General features: G+C 44.5%; 1 protein-coding gene across 2 annotated transcripts in view; it reads left to right on the top strand.

Annotated features, from left to right (window-relative positions):
* The first annotated feature begins 478 nt into the window (after positions 1-478).
* fbxl16 (F-box and leucine-rich repeat protein 16) overlaps positions 479-27709 on the top strand; it is a 40873-nt gene continuing 13642 nt past the window's right edge. The window contains exons 1-3 of one of the 2 annotated variants that reach the window (XM_072693737.1): positions 479-861; positions 21218-21881; positions 26849-27357. In XM_072693737.1, coding sequence (XP_072549838.1) covers positions 21234-21881; positions 26849-27357 — 1157 coding nt within the window. In that variant the 5' untranslated portion in view covers positions 479-861; positions 21218-21233. Of the gene's footprint in view, positions 862-4841; positions 4910-21217; positions 21882-26848; positions 27358-27709 lie in introns of those variants that run through there. The other variant, XM_072693738.1, reaches the window with a different exon arrangement.

Genomic DNA, 27709 nt, shown 5'->3' with positions numbered 1-27709 from the left:
GGACTGAATTTATTTATATATATATAGATGTAAATAACCTGTGTTCTGATTGGCTGCTCTGCACTGCCTCATTCAAACACAGTCCTGACCTAATGCTTGATCTTTGTGACATCACAAAAACCTCCGTCTCCGCCCAGTTTTCATATCTGGACAAATTTTCCATTTTCCAAAACCCCCTGTGATTTTTCCACGATATGAGCCCTTTAAATGTAGAGAGCCTATAGACACAGGAAAAAGGCTGCTTTTATATAATAACCCACATCACTGCAGAGGTATAATAATCCAACACTACATACATAAATATTTATTCTATATATATTTATATATATATAAAAAAAGATTGCAATTCAATGCTGAACAGCCCAGAGTGATGCATTATTGATATTGCTGTTCGTATCTCTTTAAATGGGATTGGTCTGTTTTTGTGTGCGTGAGCATGTGAGTGAGAGCGAGAGCGAGCGCGAGCGAGGGGGAGAGAGAGGGAGAGAGAGAGAGAGAGCTAGAGAGAGAGAGAGTGGGAGGCAATAAGCTTTGTGTGGAGGACCAGCATGAACAGACATTATCCGTTATTTTTAGCCCGGGTTACGCTGCTACTTTAGCTCTGATCGACCCCTACATGGACTGACCGGGTGCTTTCTCCTCTTCCACGCGGAACCAGCGAGGCTTTTTTTTTTTTAACACCTCTATGGCAACATCTATCCTCCCCTCCGTAGCCGAGACACGACGGGCAGGGCTGCTGCTGCTGAGCTCTTGTGGCTTTCCCGTTCCCCCTCCTTTTCCCAGCGTTGTGGGAAACGTGATCGAGGCAGGGCTGCAGGCTCCCAGCATGGATTAACGCTCGCGCGCGGACTGCACGGTCAGGTAAGGGAGAAAGCGCGAGGGATAGATGTGGGGTGGGTGAATGACTAGGTAGGTGGTGGTGAGGTGGGGGGTGGGGGGGTATTTTGTGATGATGGCTAACATAACATAACATAACATCTCCAGCCATCATCATCAGCATCAGACCTCCAGGCAATGTCCTGCCAGAGGACGAAGCGCGCGGCTGGGCCTGCCTGTGCAAGCCCACCAGAAGTGGGGTCGATCGCTTGGGGTTGGGGATTTAGGGGAGGGTGGGTTGTGCATCGTTTTCTCAACGTCTTTGTCTCGCCTGTCAAGCCGGGCGAAGAAGCCACGCTGATGTTGTTGAGCTCTGCTGAGGGCTGAAGGAGGGCTCCTGGTGACGTAACCCCCTCTTTTCTGACGCTCGAGCCGAGCAGCAACGCGGTGGATGCGGTCACCATGATGTGATGGTCCACTGGAGTGAAGGAGCTGAGCTTGGACCACGTTAGTGTAGGGTGTGTGTGTGTGTGAGAGTGTGTGTTTTGAGTTTGAATGAATGCAGCAGCAGCAGCAACGAGTTGTGTGATGATGGGATGTGGGATGTGGGATGGGAGTGAGGTTTGTTGTTTTTGGGATGCGAGATGTTCATATGGATACCTGTAGACTGCAGGGTGGCCTGATGGGCCTACAGTATGGGTACAGTTGGATTTGAGACTAGGGTGGTGCAAGGGGTCCGTACGAGTACGAGTCTGTCGGAAGTTCACTGCATTGGTGCAGTGGTAGTAGATGTTTAGACTGGGATGGGTTGTTGAGTCCATTAATACTTTTGGACTGGGATGGTCCAGTGGTCCACAGGTTAAGTCCATGTAGAGTTGTAGACTGTGGGATAGTCTATACCGTAAGACTGTCTGGGGTTTTTGACTGTGGGATGGTCTGTAGTCTATACAGTATGACTGTCTGGGGTTTTTTGTGGGATGGTCTGTAGTCTATACCGTAAGACTGTCTGGGGTTTTTGACTATGGGATGGTCTGTAGTCTATACCGTAAGACTGTCTGGGGTTTTTGACTGTGGGATGGTCTGTAGTCTATACAGTATGACTGTCTGGGGTTTTTTTGTGGGATGGTCTGTAGTCTATACCGTAAGACTGTCTGGGGTTTTTGACTATGGGATGGTCTGTAGTCTATACCGTAAGACTGTCTGGGGTTTTTGACTATGGGATGGTCTGTAGTCTATACCGTAAGACTGTCTGGGGTTTTTGACTGTGGGATGGTCTGTAGTCTATACAGTATGACTGTCTGGGGTTTTTTTGTGGGATGGTCTGTAGTCTATACCGTAAGACTGTCTGGGGTTTTTGACTATGGGATGGTCTGTAGTCTATACAGTAAGACTGTCTGGGGTTTTTGACTGTGGGATGGTCTGTAGTCTATACCGTAAGACTGTCTGGGGTTTTTGACTGTGGGATGGTCTGTAGTCTATACAGTAAGACTGTCTGGGGTTTTTGACTGTGGGATGGTCTGTAGTCTATACCGTAAGACTGTCTGGGGTTTTTGACTGTGGGATGGTCTGTAGTCTATACAGTATGACTGTCTGGGGTTTTTTGTGGGATGGTCTGTAGTCTATACCGTAAGACTGTCTGGGGTTTTTGACTATGGGATGGTCTGTAGTCTATACCGTAAGACTGTCTGGGGTTTTTGACTATGGGATGGTCTGTAGTCTATACAGTAAGACTGTCTGGGGTTTTTGACTGTGGGATGGTCTGTAGTCTATACCGTAAGACTGTCTGGGGTTTTTGACTGTGGGATGGTCTGTAGTCTATACAGTAAGACTGTCTGGGGTTTTTGACTGTGGGATGGTCTGTAGTCTATACCGTAAGACTGTCTGGGGTTTTTGACTGTGGGATGGTCTGTAGTCTATACAGTATGACTGTGTGGGGTTTTTTGTGGGATGGTCTGTAGTCTATACCGTAAGACTGTCTGGGGTTTTTGACTGTGGGATGGTCTGTAGTCTATACAGTAAGACTGTCTGGGGTTTTTGACTGTGGGATGGTCTGTAGTCTATACCGTAAGACTGTCTGGGGTTTTTGACTGTGGGATGGTCTGTAGTCTATACAGTAAGACTGTCTGGGGTTTTTGACTGTGGGATGGTCTGATGTGTCCATATTGTGGTTCCATTTAGACTTCTAGACAGCAGGACAGGACAGGACAGGACAGTGAGTATGAGTGTGTCATTTTGAGACTGGGATGGTCAGATATGTCCATAGTAATGGGTCCATTTGGATTTTGAGACTGTAGGACAGTTTCATGTGTTAACAGTAAGAGTTCATTTAGGTTTTTAGACTGGGACGGTCCAAAGTGTATATAATGGTTATCCAATTAGACTTTTAGACTGTGGGATGGCCCAGTGTGTCCATAGTGTGAGTCCATTTAGATTTTGAGACAGTATAATGGTATAATAAGTAAGCAGACTTTTAGACTGTGGGATAGTCTAATGTGTCCGGAGTATTAGTCCGTCTAGACCATTAAGATGGCAGGACACTGAGCTCTGAGGGGACTGAGGGAACGTCCAGTGTGTCCATATTTTGAGTCTATTTAGATTTTGAAACTGTGGGTTCCATTAATATGTGTCCAATAGTATGAGTTTATTCAAATGTTGAAACTGTGGGACAGTCTGAATAGTCTCTTTAGACTTTTAGACTGTGGGACGGTCCAAAGCATCCATATTATTAGCCCATCAAGACAGTAGAACACAGCGCTTTTGCAGTTTGTAGTTTGTAGTGTGACTTTTGAGTTGACTGGGATGATACTGTGTGTCCATAGTGTGAGTCTATGTAGACTTTTAGACTGTGGGACTGTCCAAAGTGTCCATAGTGGGAATCCATTTAGATTTTGAAACTGTGGGACAGTCCAAAGTGTCCTTAATAGAAGTCTGTTTAGATTTTTGAGACTGTGGGACAGTTAAACGTATTCATAGTATTAGTCTATTTAGACCAATAAGACAACAGGACACTGCAGTGATTTCATGGTGTGAGTGTGTTTTGATTTTGAGTCGACTGAGATGGATGATACGGTGTGTCCATAGTGTGAGTCTTTGTAGATTCTCAGTCCAAAGTGGGACAGTCCAAAGTTTCCATAGATGTAGATTTTTGAGACACGGGTGGTGAGTTGGGTACGTAGTACAAGTCCATGGGGTACGTAGTTGGGTACGTAGTACAGGTCCATTTAGTCCATTTAGACTGAAAAACATTGCGGCAAGTTGCAGTAGAAGTCTGTTTTTAGATTTTAAGACTGTGGGACAGTCCGATGTGTCCACAGCAAGAGTCCATTTAGACAGTGGTATGGTCCAGTGTGTCCAAGCCCATATAGATTTTTAGTCTATTTACACTTTTGGATTGCAGGATGGAGTGGTCTGTTTAGATTCTGAGACTGGGGGACTGTCCAGTATGTCTATAGTATGATGACATTTAGATTTTAAGACTGTAATGGTATAATGAGCCCAAGACCATTTAGACAGCAGGAGTTTGTGGTGTGAGTGTTTTTTAGATTTTGAGTTGACTAGAATGGTCTACTAAGTCCACATTATGAGTCCATTTGGAGTTTTAGTCTGTATGATGGTGTAATGATTCTTTACTATAGGTCTGATGATGGTGTGATGAGTTCATAGTATGAGTTCAGTTCCAGTTTTAGACTGGGATATTCCAGTGAGTCCATACTATGAGTCTGTTTAGAGTTTTAGACTGAGGGATGATCTATTGAGTCGGTGGTATGAGACCTATTAGACTTTTGGCCTGTGGGATTGTCTAATGAGTCAGTAGCATGAGTCTGTTTTGATTTTTAGATGGTGGGTGGTCTGATGAGTCTGCAGTATGAATCAATTCAAGACTTGTAGACTGTTAAATGTGTCAATAGTATGAGGACATTTGGATTTGGGGACAAGGACGGTGTGATGGGTCCATAGTATGAGTCCATTTAGACTTACAGAATAGGAGGGACCTTTAAGTTAAAAGTATGGGTCCATTTAGACAGCAGGGCATCGCAGTAAGTCCCCCCTGGGATAGGGAGGAATATTGAACACTGCAGCTACACATTGAATGGTAAGCATGGGAATGCACAATCGCTATTGTAGGCCTCAACATATTTACGGCATTTAGCTGAGGCACTTATCCAGAGCAACTAGGATATACAAGGTAACTTGTATTACAGAGGTGAGCAAATGCAGTGTTAAGAGTCAAAGTCTTGCCCAAGGACTCTTATTAGTGTAGCACAGCACAGTCACCCAGACCGGGAATCGAAACCCCAACCACATGAGTCAATGACGGGTCATTTGTCTAGTGGGTTTAAGATGAACTGACTTATTATCATATGGTATTGTTATGAAGTGACTAGCAACTTAGCTTGTGACTGGATTATTAGCCTGGGGCTAAAACATAAAACCTATGGTTGTGAAATGATTTTACCCCCAGTGGTAATTAGGCTTTTTAGCTAAATTTACAAATAGCCTGTGCTGCTCACAACACAACAAATATAATATGTGGTTTTTCCAAACTCAACACCTTCATGACAAACGTCTTTAGTACTTAGTAAAGCACGCTTTTGCTTTTATGACCTTCTGCACACGCCAGTATCTGGCAGCTTTCCTGATGTATTTTAGCCCATTCCTCATGGGCAGAGGCCTCCAGTTCAGTAATATTCTTGGGTTTGCAGCTGCAGCCACCTTCTTTCAATCCCACCAAAGATTTTCTAAGAGGTTCAGGACAGGCGACTGTGACGGCCACTCCAAAATCTTCCAGGACTTCTTCTGAAACCTGAAGCCTTGGCGGACTTTGAGGCATATTTGGGATCATTATCCTCTTGTGAGGTCCAGTGACGCCCACGCTCCAGCTTCCTCACAGAAGGCATGGTGTTTTTTTCTCCACAGATTTCATGACACTTGATTGAATCTATCTCTGGCATTCCTCTACACGCTGCAAGTTTCCAGTGCCGGAGGAAGCAAAGCAGCCCAAGAGCATCACCGAGCCACTGCCATGCTTTAGTGTCGGCATTCAGCGATTTTCTCACTCCACAGAACAGAATCCCAACTTCTGTGGAGCGATGAAGCAAAACTGGAATTTTTTGGGTGTCTTTGGACAATAACTCCAGGAATACCAAGGCTTGGTTTCAGAAGAAGTCCTGGAAGATTCTGGAGTGGCCGTCACAGTCGTCTCACTTGAAACCCATAGAAAATCTTTGGTGTCTAGGCGGCTGCAGCAGCAAACTCAAGAATATTAGTGGACTGGAGGCCTAAGATTTCTCTGGAACACTGCCAGAAGCTGGTGTCTGGCTGTGCATCATATGTGCAGCAAGTCATAACAGCTAAAGGATAAATGCTTGTAATGAAGGCGTTGAATAATTCTGAGACTGCAGTCGTCAACAAAGTGATGAGATAATTAAATAGCTCAAATAGCTGAAAGTTTCCTATATGGGGGTTGAATGATTTCGATTGCAACTGTACATCTGCACTGTTTGTACCCTGACAAGCAACAATGGACCTGGATAGAACCCTTTATAGAACCCACATCCTCACATTTGGGCTGAATCGGACATCTGTAGGAGCACATCTATGGGAGGTGTTTCTCATGTATCATTGAGCAAGCCATTAGGTGCCCTGTTGTAGTCTGGAGGGGGATCAATAACATCTCAACGTCTTTCTTGGTATGAGCTGTACAGCAGTGCACTAAAGGATGTGGGATAACTGGGTTAGACTGTTTATTCAATCCTTGATTCATCCAGTTCTGCAAGCAGCTTAAAGCCTATGCCGGCCCCCCCTCACCGTTTTCTTTGTCCGGCTTGATCCGATATCATGGCTGAAAGCGAGGATGATGACCAGGCCCACGCGTCGTGGACCGATGCTCGTTCTGTTCCCCTGCGGAGAGAGTGTCCATTACACTTCTCCACTAGCTCCCACAACCCCCTCCCTCCCTCATCTGCCTTTGCGGTGGCTTATTTAAAAGTCTGTCCCTTTAGTCAGCCTGCCGCCTGGCAGTCCCCGGAGAACGTACCCTGATTTCTTCATTCATTTCTCGCGCAGGAGAAAAAAAGGACCCGTTAATGCCAGATCCGTCTGAGGCCCGGCTCGAACTCCTGCGAAGACAAATTTAGATGCTGCTTCGGCACCGAGCTCATGTCTTATTTATCACCTTTGTTTTTGCGCTTCTGTCAGACTTCAGGAAAAGCCTTTTGTTTGGGTTCCGTCTCGGGAAGGACGGAAGCAGTCTGTAGTTTTGGGGACATGTGGTTATTTGCTGATGTTTAATAGCAGGACTATGTACAATGTGAAAACGGACAGCCTGCCTGCTCCACTTATCGAATTTTTGACTCTTAGTGGACCTTCACCCCAAAATTCCGAGCCTCACACTAACTGGAGAAGTTTCACAAGGTCACTTAAGAAGCCACTTTCCAAGGCTAGACCTTGGAATGATTTTCTGGAAGGAGAAGAATAGGCTCAACCTGGCCTGGCTTCTCAAAGGAGTCTCCCCATGCTTCCCATGCTTCCCTGTGCTGTAGCCCTCCCTTCCCCCACGCCATGACTGTTGCGAGTGGTGCACATCTGTCCATGGCAGAGGCACCGCCACTCCATTCTCCCCCTTGTTTGTTGTCATAGCGTCGTGCTTCGTCAGTAAATCCAGCTAACACGGGGTAAGTAGGCCGGCCCTGTAGGCGGGATGAAAGGGATTGGCAAGTGGTGGTAGGGGGTTGGGGGGGGGGGGCTATGCCTGCATCTCTTTCGCCCCTCTGGGCAAACGGCCTGCCAGCCGCTCCAGAAACATTTAATTAATGTTGTTTAGGCTCAATCGTCGATGCACTCAAGTCAGCTTGTTTCATTCTTTCTTTCTTTCTTTCTTTTTTTCTAAACTCAGTGAGATAACATGATCTATCGCAGAACATTTGCATTCCAAAAGCCTCTTGGGTAGAGCCTTCCACTCCCTGATATGCATGGCTTTGTATTCAAATACAAGACGAATTGAAAGGCAAAACAAAAACAACTGGGTAAGTAGCCATTGCGAATGCGTCGAGAAGTCATTTCGCTGTCATAGTAATAGCACGCAACGACATGTGGCAGTGCCGCTTAAGTATATCTTGCCGGCAGCTGTGAAGGTCTGTCTTATGGAGGTCCAGGAAAGGCTCAGAGCACATTATCAGTTATATTAAGGACACAATGGACCTGGCTGGCCAGGCTGTTCAGAGAAGAAGCCTTTTTCAGATGTAAATTTGGGACACTGGACACAGCTTTGGACGGACACTGAGGAACTGCCAAAAAGGAGCTAACTACGGCTCATTGTACTCTATGGGCCGGTTTCCTTGAAAGGGATTAAGCCTTCTTATGGATCATATTTACCTTTCAATTCCAAATTTTCTATTTAAACTATGGCAAAAATTAAAATGAAAGGCGACCGACATTCAGAACCTCTAATCAACACAATTTTGCCCATTTGGACTATTTTGATTTTTGAAATTCTATAAATAGATTACAAAAAAAATGTTAGTCCATTCCCCACTGTAACTGTTTACACACTGTCCCCTTAAAATCGTATGAGAAGACCTCATCTCGAGCAGCTTATATAATTATTCATTAATCGTAATCGAGGTAAAATGTTCGACTAATCCTGATACTGATTTCAGAACATACCTCCCAGCACTGACTCCAAATGCCCTGTATTCCAGGACTAAGCTCAAATGAGCTGTATTAGCTGGAGCACTTCACTTAACATTAGCATCTAAATGTACTACCTATTCTATTGCAATATTTCTCTACAGGAACCAGACAAGCTGTGTATGTGCATTTGCACATCTGTGTCAGCAACGGGTGCAACTTAAAGTAGCTGAAGTAGTAGTAGGGGGGTCCATAAACATTTAGACATATAGTGTATCAGGCATCCAAAAAAAAAAAGATTAGGCCAGTAAAACAGTGAAGTGAAGGCTAAAGCTAAAGGCTAAAGGTCACACCGAACGCATATGACTTTCTCCTGGTGGAAAATTCTTTTCGATTTGACCCAGAGAGAAACTTCTGTCTGGATAAAACCGATAATAGACTTCAAGGAATTGCTAATTGTTCGCTGAATCAGCGTTTCCCTCCAATCAGGACTGCCCACAATCGCCAGATTTTGCTCATCTTCTGAAAAGAAAGTAGCCAGGCAAAAGTCCAGTGTGACCGTGGCCTAACCCTTTGAATCTTAGGTTGATGAATCAGTTAATAATCCTAAAGCAAGAACTATTGTATAACTGTTACCTTGCCAGATTTAGTGGCGTCCCACAGGGTTCAATTTTAGGGCCTATGAAGTGATCATTAGCGTAGTGTGCTAAAGAGTGCTCGCATTTGGAGTGTCCTTGTCAGACAGGTTCTCCTCGTCTAGCTTGAAAATTCGGATGGACAATTTCTACATACAAACATATATTCAAAGAATATGTATGTTGGAAGGTTTGCCCTTCCAACATAGATTTCATGCCCATGTAGACCTGTATGGGTAGCCCAGCTGGGAACCAGAAGGTTTTGTCTATGGGTTCCATGTTGACCTCGCATATGGATGGCCACCAGGGTTTCACCAGGGTCTGTAAAGGGACCAGGAGGGGTTAAACATGGGCCACATATGGGTTGTACACTGCACATGGGGCCAGTGTGAGATTAGGGTGGGCTGTAACGATGGGAAGCCATACCTGGAAGCCATGTAGCCCATGTGAGCTGCACAGGTTGGCTGGGGTTATGTGCATATTGCAACTCTAAAGGATTGGTCAGCTTGATAATTTATGTCTGTTAGCTCCCTGATTGGTCAGGATGTCCATAGCATTCATAGCATAGCATTTCTAATAATAGACTACCTAATATTGGTTACTTAAAACTTACCTGAAAATGACCAAAAATGACTGAAAATGAGACATTATATGCAGTGACTCGTCTTTGGGGACAGTAGCTGTGTCCAGCTAGAAACTGTCGTATGAGGACAGCATAGTTTTAGGGTATTAGAGTACTCTACCACTGTGCTGGACAACCTTTCTAATGGCGGTGCTTTGTGCTCATTCCGGGACCTTGTGTTAACTCTCTTTCTTTCACTCCTTGTTTACATGCCTGCAGTGTTGGGGAAGCAAGAGAATTGCATTTTTTGAGTCTATGAGCTTCTATGAGAAGCACCTCGTCCTCCTCCAGAAGCATAGCATGCCGAATTAGCCTCCTCCACCTTACCCACTGGGCCTACCCATATAACACAGCTCAAAAATGACACTGTATGCTAGGCTGTATTCTGGAACACTTGGTACAGGTCTATGTAGGATCTGGGCTGCAACCAACAATTATTAGTTATTATTCTGAATTAGTTATTATTATTATTCTGAATTATTTCGTTAGCAAATTAGCAAAATACTTCACAGCGTGTGCTGTCTAGGTGTGAAATGATTCACAAAATTGTAGTAAACTGTGAAGATTTTTAAAATAATTCTACAGACATTTTTTCTGTTGTATCTTTAATAATTATTATTAAACATTAATAAACTCCAATATTAGAGTAGAACATGGTAGAGAGGGTAAGCCTAATCCATTCAGATGGGTTTCTTAGCACAGAAACATCCCTACCTATTTCCCATAAATAAATATTGTTCATATATATATATATATATATATATATATATATATATATATATATATATTTATTTATTTTATTTATTTATTTTTTCAAAGGCCTTTGAGTGTCCAGTCCTGTGTTGTCCTCTGTCATCTTTTGTCCTATCTTTAACCATATTTACCAGACAAGCCTTTTGACTCTCAAAAGTACTGTAGGACAGAACTGCACACCCCAGTATACTAATGTACAGTAAGTACAGTAAGCAGTGTTAACTGGGGCAGCACAATATACCATTTATTAATAGTCACTGCAATATTGGCTTTTTTAACCCCAGCATCCTCAGTGTTTTTACTTTACCTTACTGTGCCATTGTAGGAGGATGTGTAGGTGTAAGCATCATGACTTCCAGATGAGTGTTTCTGTGGGCGTTTTGATGAATCAAGGTATTCATGTAACCCAACCAACAAAAAAAAAGACACGTTTTTAAACATTTCATACTGTGATAGTCATGCTTGTCACAATCGAATTGAGTAGCAGTATAACTGCAGAAGAACCGAATACTCGTGGCCTTTTTTCTCTATATCATGTAGCCCTAGAGGAACATGCCTAACCCAGGAAGCTCTCTTAAAGCAGTGTGGTTACTCCAAAGACAGTGCATAGCTCAGGTCTGCATTACTCATATTATAAATATTTTTATTGTACATTTAGTTGTGTGCATACACACACACACACACACACACACATATATATATATATATATATACATATAATATATTCTGAAACATATTATGTGGAGTGTAAATATATACACACACACACACACTCACACTAGTTTTTACATACATCTATATATCTATATATATATCTATATATATATATATATATATATATATATATATATATATATATATATATATTTAGATGTATGTAAAAACTAGTGTGAGTGTGTGTGTGTGTGTATATATATATATATATATTTACACTCCACATAATGTTTCAGAATATAGATTTTCCTAATATTGGTACAAGAATATGCATAGTCATGTTATACTTTTACAGGAACACATAAACATGCACAAGACCAGCCAAAGGAAGGCTGAAACACAAGGGTACTTACACACAGACTAACAAGGAACACACAAGAAACACCTGGGACGTACAAGGGGGCATGGCTAGAGAGAAGGCACAGGTGGGAACACTAACGAGCAGGTGGGGCTAGGACTGACAAACAGAGCAAAACAAAACAAAGGGACAGACGTGACAAGGACAGACAGGAACAGAGACAGACCTAACAGGGGCAGGCATGACAGGTCGTACTGTTACAGACAAATATGTAGATGTATCATACTGTTTCATATATGTATATAGATGAATCATATTGTTACACACAAATGTGTAGTTGTCATACTGTTACAGACATATATATATAAATATATATATTTATATGTATCACACTCTTACAGACATATATGTACTTGTCATACTGTTACAGACATATATAAATATAGTTGTGTCATACTGTTGACCTCCCGGATGCTCTTGTTGTTGCTGAATGCAATCAAATCCTCACAGCAGTACTCTAAAGTATAGTAAGAAGTAGTTTTTCTCTGGACAGTAGAGACAGTTACTTAAATAAAAGCAGGACAAAGTCTGTAATACCATTTTTGTTTCAGAAGAAACAAGGAGTCAGTCGATGTCCCAATACTTTTGGCCAGTGTATAGACATGTCATGCTGTTACAGGAATATATATATATATATATATATATATATATATATATATATATATATATATATAGCTGTTTCATACTGTTTCAAAACTATGCACAGATGTTATTAATGCCTTATTAATAAATTAATAAATATGCATAGTAACATCACACTGTTTATATGACTGTGTGTGTGTCGTACAGTCAGAGTAGGTCATTTTCACACTCAAACGAGAGGCAGGGTGTGAGCTTTGACTCTCCTTGGAAAGGTCTGTTCGATCATGCAGCATTTTTCTATGAGGCGTTATGTAACCCTCCTGTACTCTTTGGGTACAACTGCAGTTACAGCGTCACACACACACACACACACACACTGTTTGTTTGTGGTTCTTTACTGTATAGCAGAAGCAAGGTTTTGTCTTCAGACCCACGCCAGATACCTATAAGGTCTAAAGAACCTTCAGCGGCCGAAAAGGTTCCTCACCAGCTTAAAGGGTTCTCACATTTCTATCACAGTCATGGTTCTTTTTTTCTCCTTTTTCTCCCGCTTTGGTGCTGCCAATGAACCCACCCATCCGTAGCTCCCCCTAGTGCTAGCAATGCTCCCCGACACTAGGAGGGTAAGGAGCTAGCCACCGCCTCTTTAAAAACTACTGCCGGTGCGAAAGCGCCTTGTCTCCATCTCCACCGCACCAGCTAACGGACAACTGTGCCGGCCAACATCACTTAAGACTGACGATGGGAGAGAGCGCCATCTACCCACCCGGAGAGAGAGCACAGGCAATTGTGCTGTCTGGGACTCCGGTCACTGATGGCAAAGCACGGGTCGGGACAGGATTGAATTTGTGACCCCCGGGCCGTAGTTGCTGCGCAGTAGGTCCCGACAGGCGAAAGTGGTTCTTCTATGGCATGACTTCTACTGTCTGATTGTTCTTATCATGCATTACTGAAGCTTGTAGATGTCTGCTTAATTACATCCGGCCATCCAGCCCTCAGTTCCTGGGGTTTATCTAATAAACACTTGTATGAAAACACAGTAGATTGAGATAACAACTCGGGGAGATGGATGCAGACTTTGCATGCCCTTTATCTGATATCCTTTCATGAAAAATGACCCCAGTGATTAATGAGTTTTACACCCCCTGCACGGTAAAATGCTTTGGTGTAAAATGCTTTGGTGCAGGTGCCTCGCTTAAAAAGTAAGCTGCCTTAACTCAGTGCCAAAATGGATGGCAGGGATGGCATATGGATGGGGCATTGGCGTCCTGCCACCTTGCTCTTCTTGGCCCATTTCCGGGTACAGAGAGTTCCCACCAATGCTGCTGAGACTGTGGCGAACACATTTCTTGCTGTCAGCTAACCCTTCTAAAACAAGTGCTGTTGCCTAAACCCCAACAACATGTTCTTTAAACTGACATTGGGCCTCGTTCACCAATAGCTTAACCACCAGAAGTTCCCAAGAACTTTCATCTAGTGTAAACGTTCTTTATCAGATTAAAGGCTTAACAGGCTAAAGCAGATTGTCTTGATTGTCTTGCAGGTTATCACCCTGTATTATCCACCATACGTCCATCCTTACATCCACGTCCAGTCCTTATCGATGCTGCCACCCCCATGTTTCACAGTTGGGATTGAATTTCTTAAAACTGTAGCCACATTTAGGCCAAAAAGGTAGATTGCGGTCTCATTTGACCTCATCAGTTTTGAGGAATGGCCATGTCCAGGCAGTGTTGGATCACAGTTGATGGTCAACAGCCACCCTTAAGCAGCTGTGTCAGATGATGCCATGGTCTCAGGGCCTGGTCCTCGCAATAAACCAGGCCTCCCACTCCCAATTCCCCGAACCACATTAGTGTCAGTGTTTCCATAAAATGTTTATTATTGTATCATACAACTCGACTGACCTCCCTGGTCATTTGGCTACCTGTATAAAATCCTACAGCTTTGGTAAAATGGACACACCAGGTGTTTATGAGGCTAGGCTATGCTAAGTTCCTACAATAGCATTAGCATTTTGCATTGGGGAAAATCCTCTAAAGCCTTGGTAAAGTGGACGCAACTGGTGCTTATGAGGCTATCAGGTAAGATGTTAGCTTAAGAGCTAACCTAGCTAGCTAGGAGCCTCACAAGCACCTGACGCATCCACTTCATCAAGCCATTTCCTTGGAAAAGGATGCCCAGTCCTCATCGATGCTGCCACCCCCATGTTTCACAGTTGGGATTGAATTTCTTGAAACTGTAGCCACATTTAGGCCAAAATGGTAGATTGCGGTCTCATTTGATCTCATCAGTTTTGAGGAATGGCCATGTCCAGGCAGTGTTGGATCACAGTTGATGGTCAACAGCCTTGCCGCCCTTAAGCAGCTGTGTCAGATGATGCCATGGTCTCGCAATAAACCAGGCCTCCCACTCCCAATTCCCCGAACCACATTAGTGTCAGTGTTTCTATAAAATGTTTATTATTGTATCATACAACTCGACTGACCCCCATGGTCATTTGGCTACCAGTAAAAATCCTACAGTGCAGGCTCCTGAGCGGTGTAGCCATTGTAAGAGCCAGTTTTATCATTGGGAGGTTACAAGCCAGTTCTCTGATGATGCCACAGCCATCCATACCCCAAAGTCCAAGAAAGCACAACTGGCCTCGTTCTCTGTGGATGGCAGGGATGATCTGCCCCCTCCCCTTCATGAATTTGCATAATGCTAGCCAGTGTGGCTGTCTGTTAGTTATCAGAGCTGTGCTATGACACGTATGAGGAAGCAAATGGGAATTGAAAATAGCTAAATATCTGACCACTTCTACTGTTCCACTGCTTCACAGCCCAGGGATAGCATGCTTTATACCCTATACCTCAACCTGACACTTTGCATTGGGCATGGTCAGCACTTTTGAACACCAGTATCAGAAAGAGGTGCACTGAAGCTGAACTGACTAAGGAGAAGGGGTGCGGACTAACCTAACTAAGGTTCATTTTAGTGAAGCATGGCTTATTTTAGCGAGGCAGGAGCGGAACGGGGCAGTAGTTTGAAGCACAGTGCAGAAGAGCTAGCTGAAGGTGCTGTAATGGTGCCCGCCGCCTGCTCGTTCCACCCCGTGCCTCATCAGGCTGCTCAGTAGAGCTCTCGGCCGCTCTCCGTGGTGCTGAAGTTGCAATGAGTGGGCTCTAGCTGCCACCCCACCCCCCACCACCGCCGCCACCACCACCAACCCCCACCAATGCCAGCACTCTTCTCGCTTCCTCCTCCACTTCTCTCTCCACCACACTCGTCTCTCGCTGCTACAGCGTTCCTACTCTTCCGCATCCGCTCCCGAATGCCTTTATATGGCAGAGCCGAGCTGCATTACATCTTCTGAAGCAGTGCCATTCAACAGCGCACGAGTGGCTTACAGCTAAACCAGAATAGGGCTGTCATGAGTCTCTATCTTCCAGATGAGTCACCCTTTTTAACGATTCTGTAAATTACAGTTATTGAAGGTATGTGAAGAACCATGTTAGCTGGTGAAGAACTCTGTATGTATTCCAGTGTTGGGCTCATTGGGTTGCCATGTTTCGGTATAGAACCATTACCTGTAGGACCATAGGTTTGGTTTGCTCACTATATGGGAGGGTTCTTCACCAGTTCAGTGACGATGAACACCTTTCGTCACCTAATACAGTCCATGCCACGACGTCTCGCTAGTGTCATCCAAGCCAAGGGTGGTTATTCCCACGATTGGTAGGTGTAGGTGGTCCTAAGATTCTGATATGACTGGGTATTCACCCTATCCCACCATGCCCACTTTCAAGAGTCCAGAGTGAATGCAGTCTGAAAGTAGGTCACTGCTGTGGACGTTCATCAGGGGTGGCTAGCTATGCTAACCCAACATTCCAACAGGCTATTTGGAGACAGGAGTGTTGTAGGGCGCACCATCCAAAGAGCAAGAGGACCTACGTCTGTAGTTGACGGTGCTAAGTTTAAAACATCCACCCAAACGTTCATACGTTAGCATTAGCATTTTGCATTGGGGGATCTCCCATAAAGCCTTGGTAAAGTGGACACACCAGGTGTTTATGAAGCTAGGCTATGCTAAGTTTATACATTAGCATTAGCATTTTGCGTAGGGGAAACTCCTTTAAAGCTTTGGTAAAGTGGACATAACTGTTGTTTATGAGGCTAGGCTATGCTAACTTCATATCTTAGCATTAGCATTTTGCGTAGGGGAAACTCCTATAAAGCTTTGGTAAAATGGACACACCAGGTGTTTATGAGGCTAGGCTATGCTAAGTTCATACATTAGCATTAGCATTTTGCAATGGGGAAATTCCTATAAAGCTTTGGTAAAGTGGACGCAACTGTTGTTTATGAGGCTATCACGTAAGATGTTAGCGTAAGAGCTAACCTAGCTAGCTAGGAGCCTCACAAGCACCCAACGCATCCACTTCACCAAGCCATTTCTCTGGGAAAGGAGGTTCTGGCGTTGGTTTCCCCTCCACAAAATGCTAAGAGCAGACATATGAACGTTTGGGTGGATGTTTTTTAGACGTAGCGCTTTTAACCACACCGGCGCAGGCCCTCTTTTTCGGAAGGGGGTGGGTAGAAGTTATATGGTGCTCCTCAGCACTCCGATCTTCTTATGTTGTTGCTGTTCAAGGAGAATTCTTCAAGGAGTTATTCTGACCGTCATTGTATGTTGGTCATCACTGTGGTTGTAATGTATGTAAACAGTGGATCCGCTGTAGCACCGGAAGAAGACCACCTTCATTGTTTAACCCCTTAGCGCAGCAAGGCGTATTTCACACTGGACTGTACTATTCAGGGACGAACTGGTGAGGCTATTCTTTGGCAGTAGAAGTATGTAATGACCTAAGGTGGATATCAGAGCTGTAACAGATGCGTACTGTTTGGCAGTTGGCTTCCAGCTGGCTATCTTTCCTTTCCTTTCCATATCTTGACAGTACAACACAATATGTAGTAGTAACAGTCATATCAGCTCTATTTATGTCTCATCTAGTTTTCCTCACTTCCTCAGTTGAGTTCATGAATTTGGGTTTATTGATGAAGGTTAGAGCTTATGCGTTTGGTTCCTCTTAAAAAAAAAAAAAAAAGCAGCAGGGCTGGTAAGCGTAGGATATTCCACCCTGCATCCGGTTAACAGGTGTTGGCTGTGTCTCTTGCGTAAGCAGTATAATTTAGCCTTTGTAGCACGCTGTTATCTGTAGCGCTTGGAAGTGTTCTGTGGGTGCTGTAACGTTGGCATGTAGGCGGTTGATGTTTGTTTGCACTTCAAGGTCTGTGTTTTACATTTACATATATATATAGAGTCATTCTCAGGAGTGGGTGTCCTTTATGAAGAGGAAAAATGGACAGTCATTCAAGTCTGTAACAACCGTACAACCCCGTCACGTTCAAAAAGTGTTATCGGGCTGAATGTGACGGGGGGTTGATGGTTTGGTTGGCGGCTCAAACGGCTAAGGCCTTCCTGTGGCTCGCAAACACTTGACGTTGGATGCGTCTGCGCTTGGCACTATGCCAGGTACTTTTCATGTGAAAATCAGGAAGCCAGGATGTCAGGAAGATCACGCCTTTTAATTCTTACAGGGAGAGAAATGACTCTCTGCTGACTTTACATCTACAAGGTGGGGCAACTAGATAGGAGTGTCTGATAGAGTGGACAGTGAGTGGACAGACACAGTGTTTAAACACTCCAGCAGCACTGCTGCGTCTGATCTACTCGTACCACCAGCCTAACACACACTACTAACACACACACACTCGCCACCACCATGTCAGTCAGTGTCACTGCAGTGCTGAGAATGACTGCCCCGCCACCCAAATACCACCTGCTCTGTGGTGGTCAGTCCTGTAAGATCCTGACCATTGAAGAACAAACTGAGTGAAAGGAGGCCTATAACAGAGTATGCAGAGAAACAGATGGACTACATCCAGGACTTATGGAACCACACCATGCTCTTATAGGCTTAGAAACAAGGAGGTGGTATTAATGTTATGGCTGATTGGTGTATGACGATAGATCGATATACATCGAAATCACAAGTCTACAGATACAGAGAGCTGTAATGATGTTGAGGTCTGGACTCTGGGCTGGTCAGTCCATTGTTCTGAGAACACCAGCAGCTTCTGCAGTTTCTTCAGATCTTCTTGGCCAGCTCCACATCCTTTAAGTGCTCTTCTAACAGTGGACGGATGTACAGAAACATCTTGGGAGGTTTTCAGGTCTGAAGCAAGAGAGGAGCTTGATGTTTCGCTCTGTCAGAGATGAAAGCTTTTAGTGCTGTTATCTGAGGGAGGGTTTGATGGTATACAAGGTCCTGCATGGTTGTTAGGAGTCCCATTTCCTTGTAATCTTGCTTTATTTTTTAAACTCTAGTTTTGGAAACATCATATTATCATATTTTTCACAAATTCCGTTGGCTTTCCGGTCCCTCGTGCAAGTGGATTGTCTTAGCCCTGATTGTTTTTAGAAATATCTCTTGAAAAATGTAACTTTTGCCTGGAAATGAAACCAACGTAGGGTGGTTCTCTGACTTTTGCACTGACTTGAGTATATACCCTCAAAAATGACTGGAATATTCCTAATTACAGCAATAACTGGGTTGATTTAATGCTTTTTATTCATATGGAATCACTGTACACCTTCCATTTCCTCGTTCGTAAGGGTTGATGATATGCAAATGAACGTATTTGTATTCTTTTAGTGAAACCTGCCTCGTTTAAAGCCTCCTGCGTCTAAAATTAGCATGTTCCCTCGTAGCTAGCTGTCCTCTGCCGCCGTGTGCAGTGCTTTCCGATAGCCTCTCGAGAGGCCTTATTCAGGGAAACGGATGAAAGAGAGCGACACTCATTGACATTTTACTCGGGCAGAATTAGTGCGCCGAGCACGCGCACCTGTGTGGAGCTTTAAGGTCGAGCGGGAAGTTATGGGGCTTAAAAATAGCAGCATGATGTCATGTTTGGGATGTGGGCTTTGATGAACCTCTGCATAATAATTCAGGATGTTCAGTGCATTGAGTGGCAGTGTATTTATAACATTTCTCCATGAATATCTGTTCAAATTGGTCCCTTCTCTATTGCTTAGCTGTGTATTAAAGGTTAAAGGTGCACGTATTTGTCACTGTACAGTGAAATGTGTCCTCTGCATTTAACCCATCTGGTAGTGAACACACACTCACACACACACACATGTGTTAGGGGCAGTGAGTACACACACACACCCAGAGCGGTGGGCAGCCAACTCCAGCGCCCGGGGAGCAGAGAGGGTAAAGGGCCTTGCTCAAGGGCCCAACAGTGGCAGCTTGCCGAGCCCGGGAATCGAACCCACAACCCTGTTATCGATATCTCGGCGCTCTAACCGCTGAGCCACCACTGCCCCTCACTGCCTATCATCTAGACTATAGTCCCGATCTGATGTAAGTCATAAATACACTAAATATTTCAATCATTAAGAGGCTATTTTGGTCTTGTTTTCAGTTTAAGATGCAGTGGTTGTTTATATAATGCCTTATTTTTAATATTAAAACATCTCAAATGTGCTCGCTGTTGTTGGTTCCAGTACATGTAGTAAATGTAGGCCTGTTTTGCTGCAGAAATGGATAGTGAGAGACATTTGCATTTTAAGCTCTAAACTCTAAACCACACAGGCTAATCAGTGCTAATCGGTGGTTGTGATGGCTAGCATGCTCTTAAAGATGGCCTAAAATGCATTTACTAATTTACAACTCGGTTGATCTGTGATACATAAATAGTGAGTATGTGACTTTAGTTGAGGCAAAAACTGCTGAGATGTTGGTTAACAAGCCTGTTTACCACCCTGTTATTTTACCTCAGAATGATACAAGAGAGCTTGTGAAAGAAAACCCGATAAGCCATGTTTTTAGTGGCCGGTTTACCGCACCGGCCAAGGCTCCAAGATCTCACATATTATAGCGTATTTTTAACAGTGTAACAAAAATGAGTTTTGATCCTTACCGGATCTTACCGGACAGCGTTGCTGCGGCCGCCTCATTTTGTGCTGTTAGCAAGCTGAAGAGATTGCAGCCGGTTAGCTTTTAGCCTTTCCCCCTAGTCACTCTTTCTTACTAGTCCAAAAATAAGCTAGTTTTCCCTTCTGATGTGTGTTTAGCTCCAGTTTGGTTTAGCTGAGGTAGTCCGGTTTGTTTTTGAGGAAGCAGACAGATGGAGAAAGAGATTGTCAAAGCTAGTGCAAGCTAGCATTAGCGCTAAGCCTTGCTCCCTCCTCTGGTTTAGCTTTCTTGAGTTGTACTGGTCTAAAAATAAGCCAGTGCTTTCCATTCTGATGTGCATTTAGCTCCAGTTTGCTACCGTTAGCTTTTAGCTTTCCCCCAGTTTTGGCTTTCTCAAAAAATAAGCCAGTGCTGATGGCCCTTCTGATGGTGCTTAGCTCCAGTTTGGGTCAGCTGAGGGAGTCCAGTTTGTTTCTGAGGATGCAGATGATGGAAAGAAAGATGGTTAAAGCTAGTGTTAGCTTTTAGCCTTGCCCCCACTTGTTTTTCGGGGTTTGGCTTTCTCGAGTCTTACCGGTATAAAAATAAGACTTTCTCTTCTGATGGTGCTTAGCTCCAGTTTGGGTCAGCTGAGGGAGTCCAGTTTGTTTTTGAGGAAGCGGATGATGGATACAAGTGATGGTAAAAGCTAGTTTAAGCTAGCCTTAGCTTTTAGCCTTGTCCCCACTCACTTCCCTGGGTTTCTTGAGTCTTAGTTGTATAAATATAAGCTGGGACTTTCCCTTCTGATGTGTGTTTAGCTCCAGTTTGGTTCAACTGAGATAGTCCAGTTTGTTTTTAAGGGAGTGGACAATGGAGGGAAGGGATGTTAAAAACTATTATTGACTAGCAGTAGCTTTTAGCCCAGCACAGGTCCTTGTGTGTTCTCCCTGCTTTTGCTTCATCATCATTCTATGGACACTGGCACAGGAAAAGCCATGATCACGGGGCCTGATTCCAGTAGCAACCAATATTCCTATAACTGTCCACAAACTTTTGGAGACAGTGTATAGTTACCAGATGCTGTGCAACCTCTCTTTTATAAATAAAGGTGTTATTTTCTGTTTCCTGACGGTGTGGTTCCTGTGCTTCCTTCTTTCAGGCTCTGAAAGCTGAACATGTCCACTCCAAGTGACCTCAAGTCTCCCTGTGTAACACGGAACGGCATGGTCAAGCTGCCCCCTCAACCCAACGGCCTTGGTTCGGCCAGCATCACGAAAGGCACTCCGGCCGCTAAGAACCGCCTGTGCCAGTCATCCTCGGTGCCCACCATCTTGCCCCCGCCCAGCCTACCCTACCACCTCGAGCCCCTGCCCACAGCAGCCTCCCTGCTGGGCCCGGACCTGGACACTAGCCCCCTGATGGCCATCAAACCTCCGCTCAGGCAGTACCCCAAACCCCTGCTGGAGCGGCAGCTGGTGCTCGACGAGAAGGTGCTCAATCGGCTGCTGTGGTACTTCACCACCGCCGAAAAGTGCGTCCTGGCACAGGTGTGCAAGACATGGCGCAAGGTGCTGTACCAGCCCAAGTTCTGGGAAGGCGTGACGCCCATTCTGCACGCCAAGGAGCTCTACAACGTCCTGCCCAACGGAGAGAAGGAGTTCATCAGTTTGCAGGCCTTCGCCCTCAGGGGCTTCCAGTCCTTCTGTCTAGTGGGCGTCTCCGACTTGGACATTTGCGAGTTCATCGACAACTACCCGTTGTCTAAGAAGGGCGTCAAATCCGTCAGCCTGAAACGGTCCACAATCACAGACGCAGGACTTGAGGTAAGTAACTGACCGATCCATGCTCCACCTATAAATGCGTCCTCAGGGTTGGGCGCGACTAAAAAAAAATATAAGGCACGATAATGAGGTTCTATTCATAAGTGAACCTACTGGCAACATGCTTAATGCTAGGCCTGGGCTCGATGGGTATGAAGACCCCCAGCATTGAGCTGTGGAGCAATGGAACTGTGTTGGTGCTCCATCAATACTTCTGAATTGGGGAGCTGGGAATAAGGTAGGGTGGTGATCATCCAATATCATGACCTCACTATGGCTCTTGTTGCTGAATGCAATCAAATCTTCACAGCAGTGCTCCTGCAAAATCTAGCAGAAAGCCTTCTTCCCATGACAGTAGAGACATTTTCTCCAACAAAAGCAGGATAAACTCTTTTTTAATAACCATAATTTTAGAAGAAACAGTTAATGAGCAGGTGTCCCAATACTTCTGTCCATACAGTGTATATTTCTAGGACTAGGCTAGAGCAGAATAAAGTCATTGCTGTTCACTTTACAGTATTGTACATATCTCATTTAGCTTGTGTGGTCCTATTTTACTGAAATGTGGCTTTCCTAGACATTGCAGAATCTAAAAAGAGGCCTTCTAGTATTGCGAACGTAACGCAGAACAAGTCAAGATTGCGCAATAGCCTTCCTCCTCTTTTAAAAGATCACGCAACCATGGTTCCACTCATCACACTTCCCTCTGAGCTGTTGCTATTCTAGGACTGGCCTGGCGTTGCCATGGTGAACGCTTGGAATTGTAAGTGATGCTATCCATGCCGCTTTCTCTCCAACGTTCGGATGCTGAAACGCTCGCTCACTCTGATTCCTTCTGGGCCAAGCACCCCTGTCGCCGCCACCATCACCACCCACCACCACCACAACCCCCCCACTACCCCCTCTGGTCATGTGCGAATTATCTAGGGCAGCACAGATATGACTGCACAAGGCCTGGACCATCCCCAGCATCTCAGCAGGAGGGCAGGACCGTGAGAGCTGGTGACAAGAGCGGTTTGTTGTAGTCAAATTAGTTCTTTTCGGTCAGCACCACATGCATTGTGCGCCCTGCCCCCGCTGACGTCTCTCGTGTGGCTTGAATGCTACCCAAGTGGGTGGTCATTCCGGTCCAAAAGGATCGCTCATGATTAAGACATAATGCCATGTGCGCACTTGACGAACCAGCATGCTGTTGCCTAGTGGCGGTATAGCCGGGGAGCAGTTCGCCCTTTTGTGCTCCTTTTTGGGTCCGTTAACTAGGTCAGCAGGGTCAGAATCGGCTGGACTAGGATGGTCATTTTGCTGATTTAGTAATGAAATAGTTAAATTATTAAAGTAGTGTACGTTGATGCAAACTTATCGTTTTTGTAATGTCACAGAAATCAACACATTTGCATACTGTATATCCGCCTATTCAACTTACAGCTGCTTAGCCCCGCCCACTCACTCTGAGATAATAAAGAGCATATTATAACACATGGGCAGCCAATCAGAGAAGGAATAAAGAGCTAATTTACATATACAGTGCTGCTAGAAAGTGATTAGATCTTTAATTAAGTTGTTAAACTAGATATTGAGAACCCAGATGTTCTCAATAATGGACAAAAGTATTGGGACACCTGCTCATTCATTGTTGAATCAAGGGTATTTAAAAGAGTTTATCCTGCTTTTGTTGGAGTAACTGTCTCTATCATCCAGGAAAGAAGGCTTTCTATTAGATCTACTAGATACTACGACTTACTGTAAGGATTTGTTTGCATTCAGTGACGCCAAAATTCATCCACAACTCCCTAACTCATCCCTAAAGTACTGGATGGAGCACCATCCATCATTCCAGAGAACACAGTTGCACTGCTCCACAGCTCAATCCTGGGGGGCTTTATACCCCTCAAGCCACAACATTAGACATGGTGTCAATAGGGTTGTGCTTATCTGCTACAGATAGTCCTGTTCTATTGGTAGTGCCACTCTAGAAGAACTGGACAAGCAAGTGTGTGTGTGTTTAAACAGCTGTCATCAATGGGTGCAAGAATGCATTCATTAGAAGGGGTGTCCACAAACATTTGGACATATAGTGTAGAAAATCATTCAAAGAGTTCATTTAAAGCGGTAACTGAAGTCAGGTGCTTCATAAAAGAGGATGGCAATCCGTGTGAGTTCAGCAAGGCCCTCCCATGATTCAATGCTGTAACCTTTGATTTTCATCAGTGCTTAGGTCTGGTTTAGGGAATTGTGTTATGCCTTGGTCAAAGGAGATTCCAGAGAACCTCCGAAAAAGAGTCATCAAAGCTCACCAGACTGGAAAAGTTTCCAAAATATAGATTTGGCCTCCACCAGCGTACTGCCAGGCAGATGATATACAAATAGAATAGAGGGAATTCAGCACCACTATTACTCTCTCAGAAAGTGGTCTCCCAAGAGAAAGCACCCCAACAGCTCAGTAAAATATATAATACGAAGTCACAAAGAACCCCAGGATCACATTTAGGGACCTACAGACCTCTTTAGTGTTTAGTAATCATCAGCCAAACAAGCTACTACTCTCCAAAAAGAACACTGCGCCCGTCTGAAGTTTGCTTAAGACCACACAGTTTAGCTAAAGCCTACTGGAAGAATGTTCTGTGGGGAGGCGAATCCAAACTAGACCTTTTTGGGTTGAATTAAAAGTGCTACGTTTCTTGCAGTCCAACATAAGAACTTCATCCCAGCTGTTAAGCATGGGGGTGGAAGTATCAAAGTTTGGGGTTACTTGGCTGCCTGACCAGCACGGCTTGCCATTATTAATTGACTTGTAAGTTCTCCAGAAGAACCGCAAATGGGGCATGCACCAAGACAATGACCTTAAGCACACAAGTACGTCTACAAAGAAATGGTTAAAGCAGAAGAAATTGCACATTTTGGAAGGGTCAAATTGAAGTCCAGCCCAATAGAAACTTCTCTGTGCATAGAGGAGCTTTTAGCCAAAAGTTTGTGGACACAACTCACAACATAGCCAAACATATTGGATGAGCTTTTGGACCAGCCATATTTTGGGCAAAGGTTTTGGCACCCCAGATTTTGCACCCCACACACTTACCATACCATAGCAACACCTTAGCAACCCTTAGCAACACTGCTGAGCTGCAAGTGCACTCTCCGTTTCTGCAGCACTCTGCACTCTCTAGTTTAGATTAAGGTCCTGAATAAAGATCTGATTACATTTTAGGTCAAGGGTTCACATACGTTCTGGCGAAACTGGATCACTTTTCAAGTCACAGTCCCAAAAACTCCGGAAAGTTTAATTGGAAAATCATAAGTGGAGCATATTATAACACATGGGCAGCCAATGAGAGGAGGAAAGAAGAGCTCATTTACATATACAGTGCCGCTAGAAAGTGATTCGGTCTTTATTTAAGTCCTTAAACTAGATACATTTTAAAATGGACAAAAGTATTGGGACACCCGCTCATTCATTGTTGAATCAAGGGTATTTAAAAGAGTGTATCCTGCTTTTGTTGGAGTAACTGTCTCTACCGTCCAGGAAAGAAGGCTTTCTACTAGATTTACTAGATACTACGACTCCCTGTGAGGATTTGATTGCATTCCGTGAGGTCAGGATGTTGGATGATCATCACTGAATCACTTTTCAAGTCACAGTACCAAAAAAAGTTTTACTAGACAGGAAATTCAGGAAAAAAGAGAAATTATTGGCCCAAGAACTGAGTTTTTTTTACTTGGGTCACGTTTGTCTGATGGGTTAACACCCGGAGTGTTGTATTGTGTGGATTAATTCATTAGTTTCATTAAGCCTGGCTATTGCACACTTGTAAATGAATCCTCTTTATGTAATTAAAAATGCAAGGAGAAACTGCATATTTAGAAATAGCTCTTGGCAATCATTTTAATGAGGAAAATAACATATATATATAAATATATATATAGTCTTTGCTGCACTGCGAACATGGGTGAGGTTAGTCCTACCCTAACTGTGCTCCACAAAGGAAAACAAAACCACGCTTCCCTCAGACAAATGCTGAAAAGAGGGCTTTGTTTCCCATTTTCATGGGACTGAGCTTGATTTTTCTGGAAACGATGGTGTGAGTGGACCTTTTATGAGGGGGTGTTTTTTTTTTGCTGCTGTGGACGTAAAAAGTGATTGCTAATCGTACCCTGCTTACGATTACAAAGAATGCTATAATGTTACCTTCTGTCCACAAACTGTCCACAACTAAGTGCAGGTACTACAGACCTACAAACACCCCACAAAAACCTTCTAATATGGGTATTGAAAAAATGAGATTTGAGAGTAATAAGAGATGGGAGGTAATATGAGTAAAACTAAATATTTGTCAAATGTAAAATGAATAGAAATGCCTTTTTATGTTGTGAGGAAAATTTTGAAAACCCCTCATTTATTGAGCACTTCAGCTGCAGGTGATTAGAACATGGTTAGAGAGGATTCTGGAGGAGCATGTCTTATTTAAACCTCAGACATTGAGTTTAGCTTGTTCTTGATTGTTGAAGTAAGTAGCTATTACTCTGGCGAGATCCAAAAAGCTCTCAGAGGCCTTTTAGTGAAATACTACAGGAAAATATGAAAAATCCTGCATCTATTACTTGAGCTTACACATAGGGCCCAGCTCATTCACCTATTCACTAAGCTCCTCACAGGAGTCATCAGGTAGGCTTCCCCTGTTGTCAGTGGTTCACTGGATTAAGCCCACGACACCTCTGGAAGACTCAACAGCGAGGCCTAACATCCCAGACCCACTCGTCTCCAAGCTCACTTCACAGACCTATCACTTAACCCAGGTCACCAGTCATAACCATAAAGTAGATGTATGAGGTAGGTGGGAGGTAGTGGAACCACAGGGGGTGCTACCTGGTCCTACCATTGATTCTGGCCTATGGTCCCACCATTGATTCTTGAGCAATGTGTATGTATATAGAAATATAACTGACCTTGCTTCTCTGTGCCTGACCACCTGCAGGTGATGCTGGAGCAGATGCAAGGCCTAATGCACCTGGAGCTCTCCGGCTGTAACGATTTCACGGAGGCAGGCTTGTGGTCGAGCCTGAACGCTCGCCTCACCTCACTCAGCGTCAGCGACTGCATCAACGTGGCGGACGACGCCATCGCGGCCATCTCGCAGCTCCTGCCCAACCTGTCCGAACTGAGCCTGCAGGCCTACCACGTGACGGACACAGCCATGGCCTACTTCACGGCCAAGCAGGGCTACACCACCCACACGCTGCGGCTGCATTCCTGCTGGGAAATCACCAACCACGGTGTGGTTAACATGGTGCACAGCCTGCCCAACTTGACCGCACTCAGCCTGTCGGGCTGCTCCAAAATCACGGACGACGGCGTGGAGCTAGTGGCTGAGAACCTGAGGAAACTGCGCAGCCTCGACCTGTCCTGGTGCCCGCGGATCACCGACATGGCCCTGGAGTACATCGCCTGCGACCTGCACAAGCTGGAGGAGCTGGTGCTGGACCGGTGAGTGTGTTTTCACCCAATCCTCCGGAGTGAAATGGTGATTGCCACCTTCCTTTCAATAGCTGGGTACACTCGTTTGCCCCTTAGCACCAATATCTGCTACTAATTGCGTTGATTAGTGTCTCACAAGGCTGTGGATGAATTTTGGCCTCCAGGACTGACTGCTTTTGGAGGCTTTTATAACAGTTGTGTCACTTGCTTTGGATCATTGTCTTGTTACATGACCCAACTGTGCTTCAGCTCATGGACAGATGACCTTAAGATTCTCTTAAAGAATTCTCTAAGGTTGAGCAAATTGATAGTTTCCTCAATGGTAGTAAGGCATCCAGGTCTTGATGTCGCATCTCATCCC

Source organism: Salminus brasiliensis, chromosome 12 (genome assembly GCF_030463535.1).
Source record: "Salminus brasiliensis chromosome 12, fSalBra1.hap2, whole genome shotgun sequence".
Classification (NCBI taxonomy): domain Eukaryota; kingdom Metazoa; phylum Chordata; class Actinopteri; order Characiformes; family Bryconidae; genus Salminus; species Salminus brasiliensis.
The sequence above is the reverse complement of the archived record's forward strand: the minus strand, read 5'-3'. Positions and strand labels throughout refer to the sequence as shown.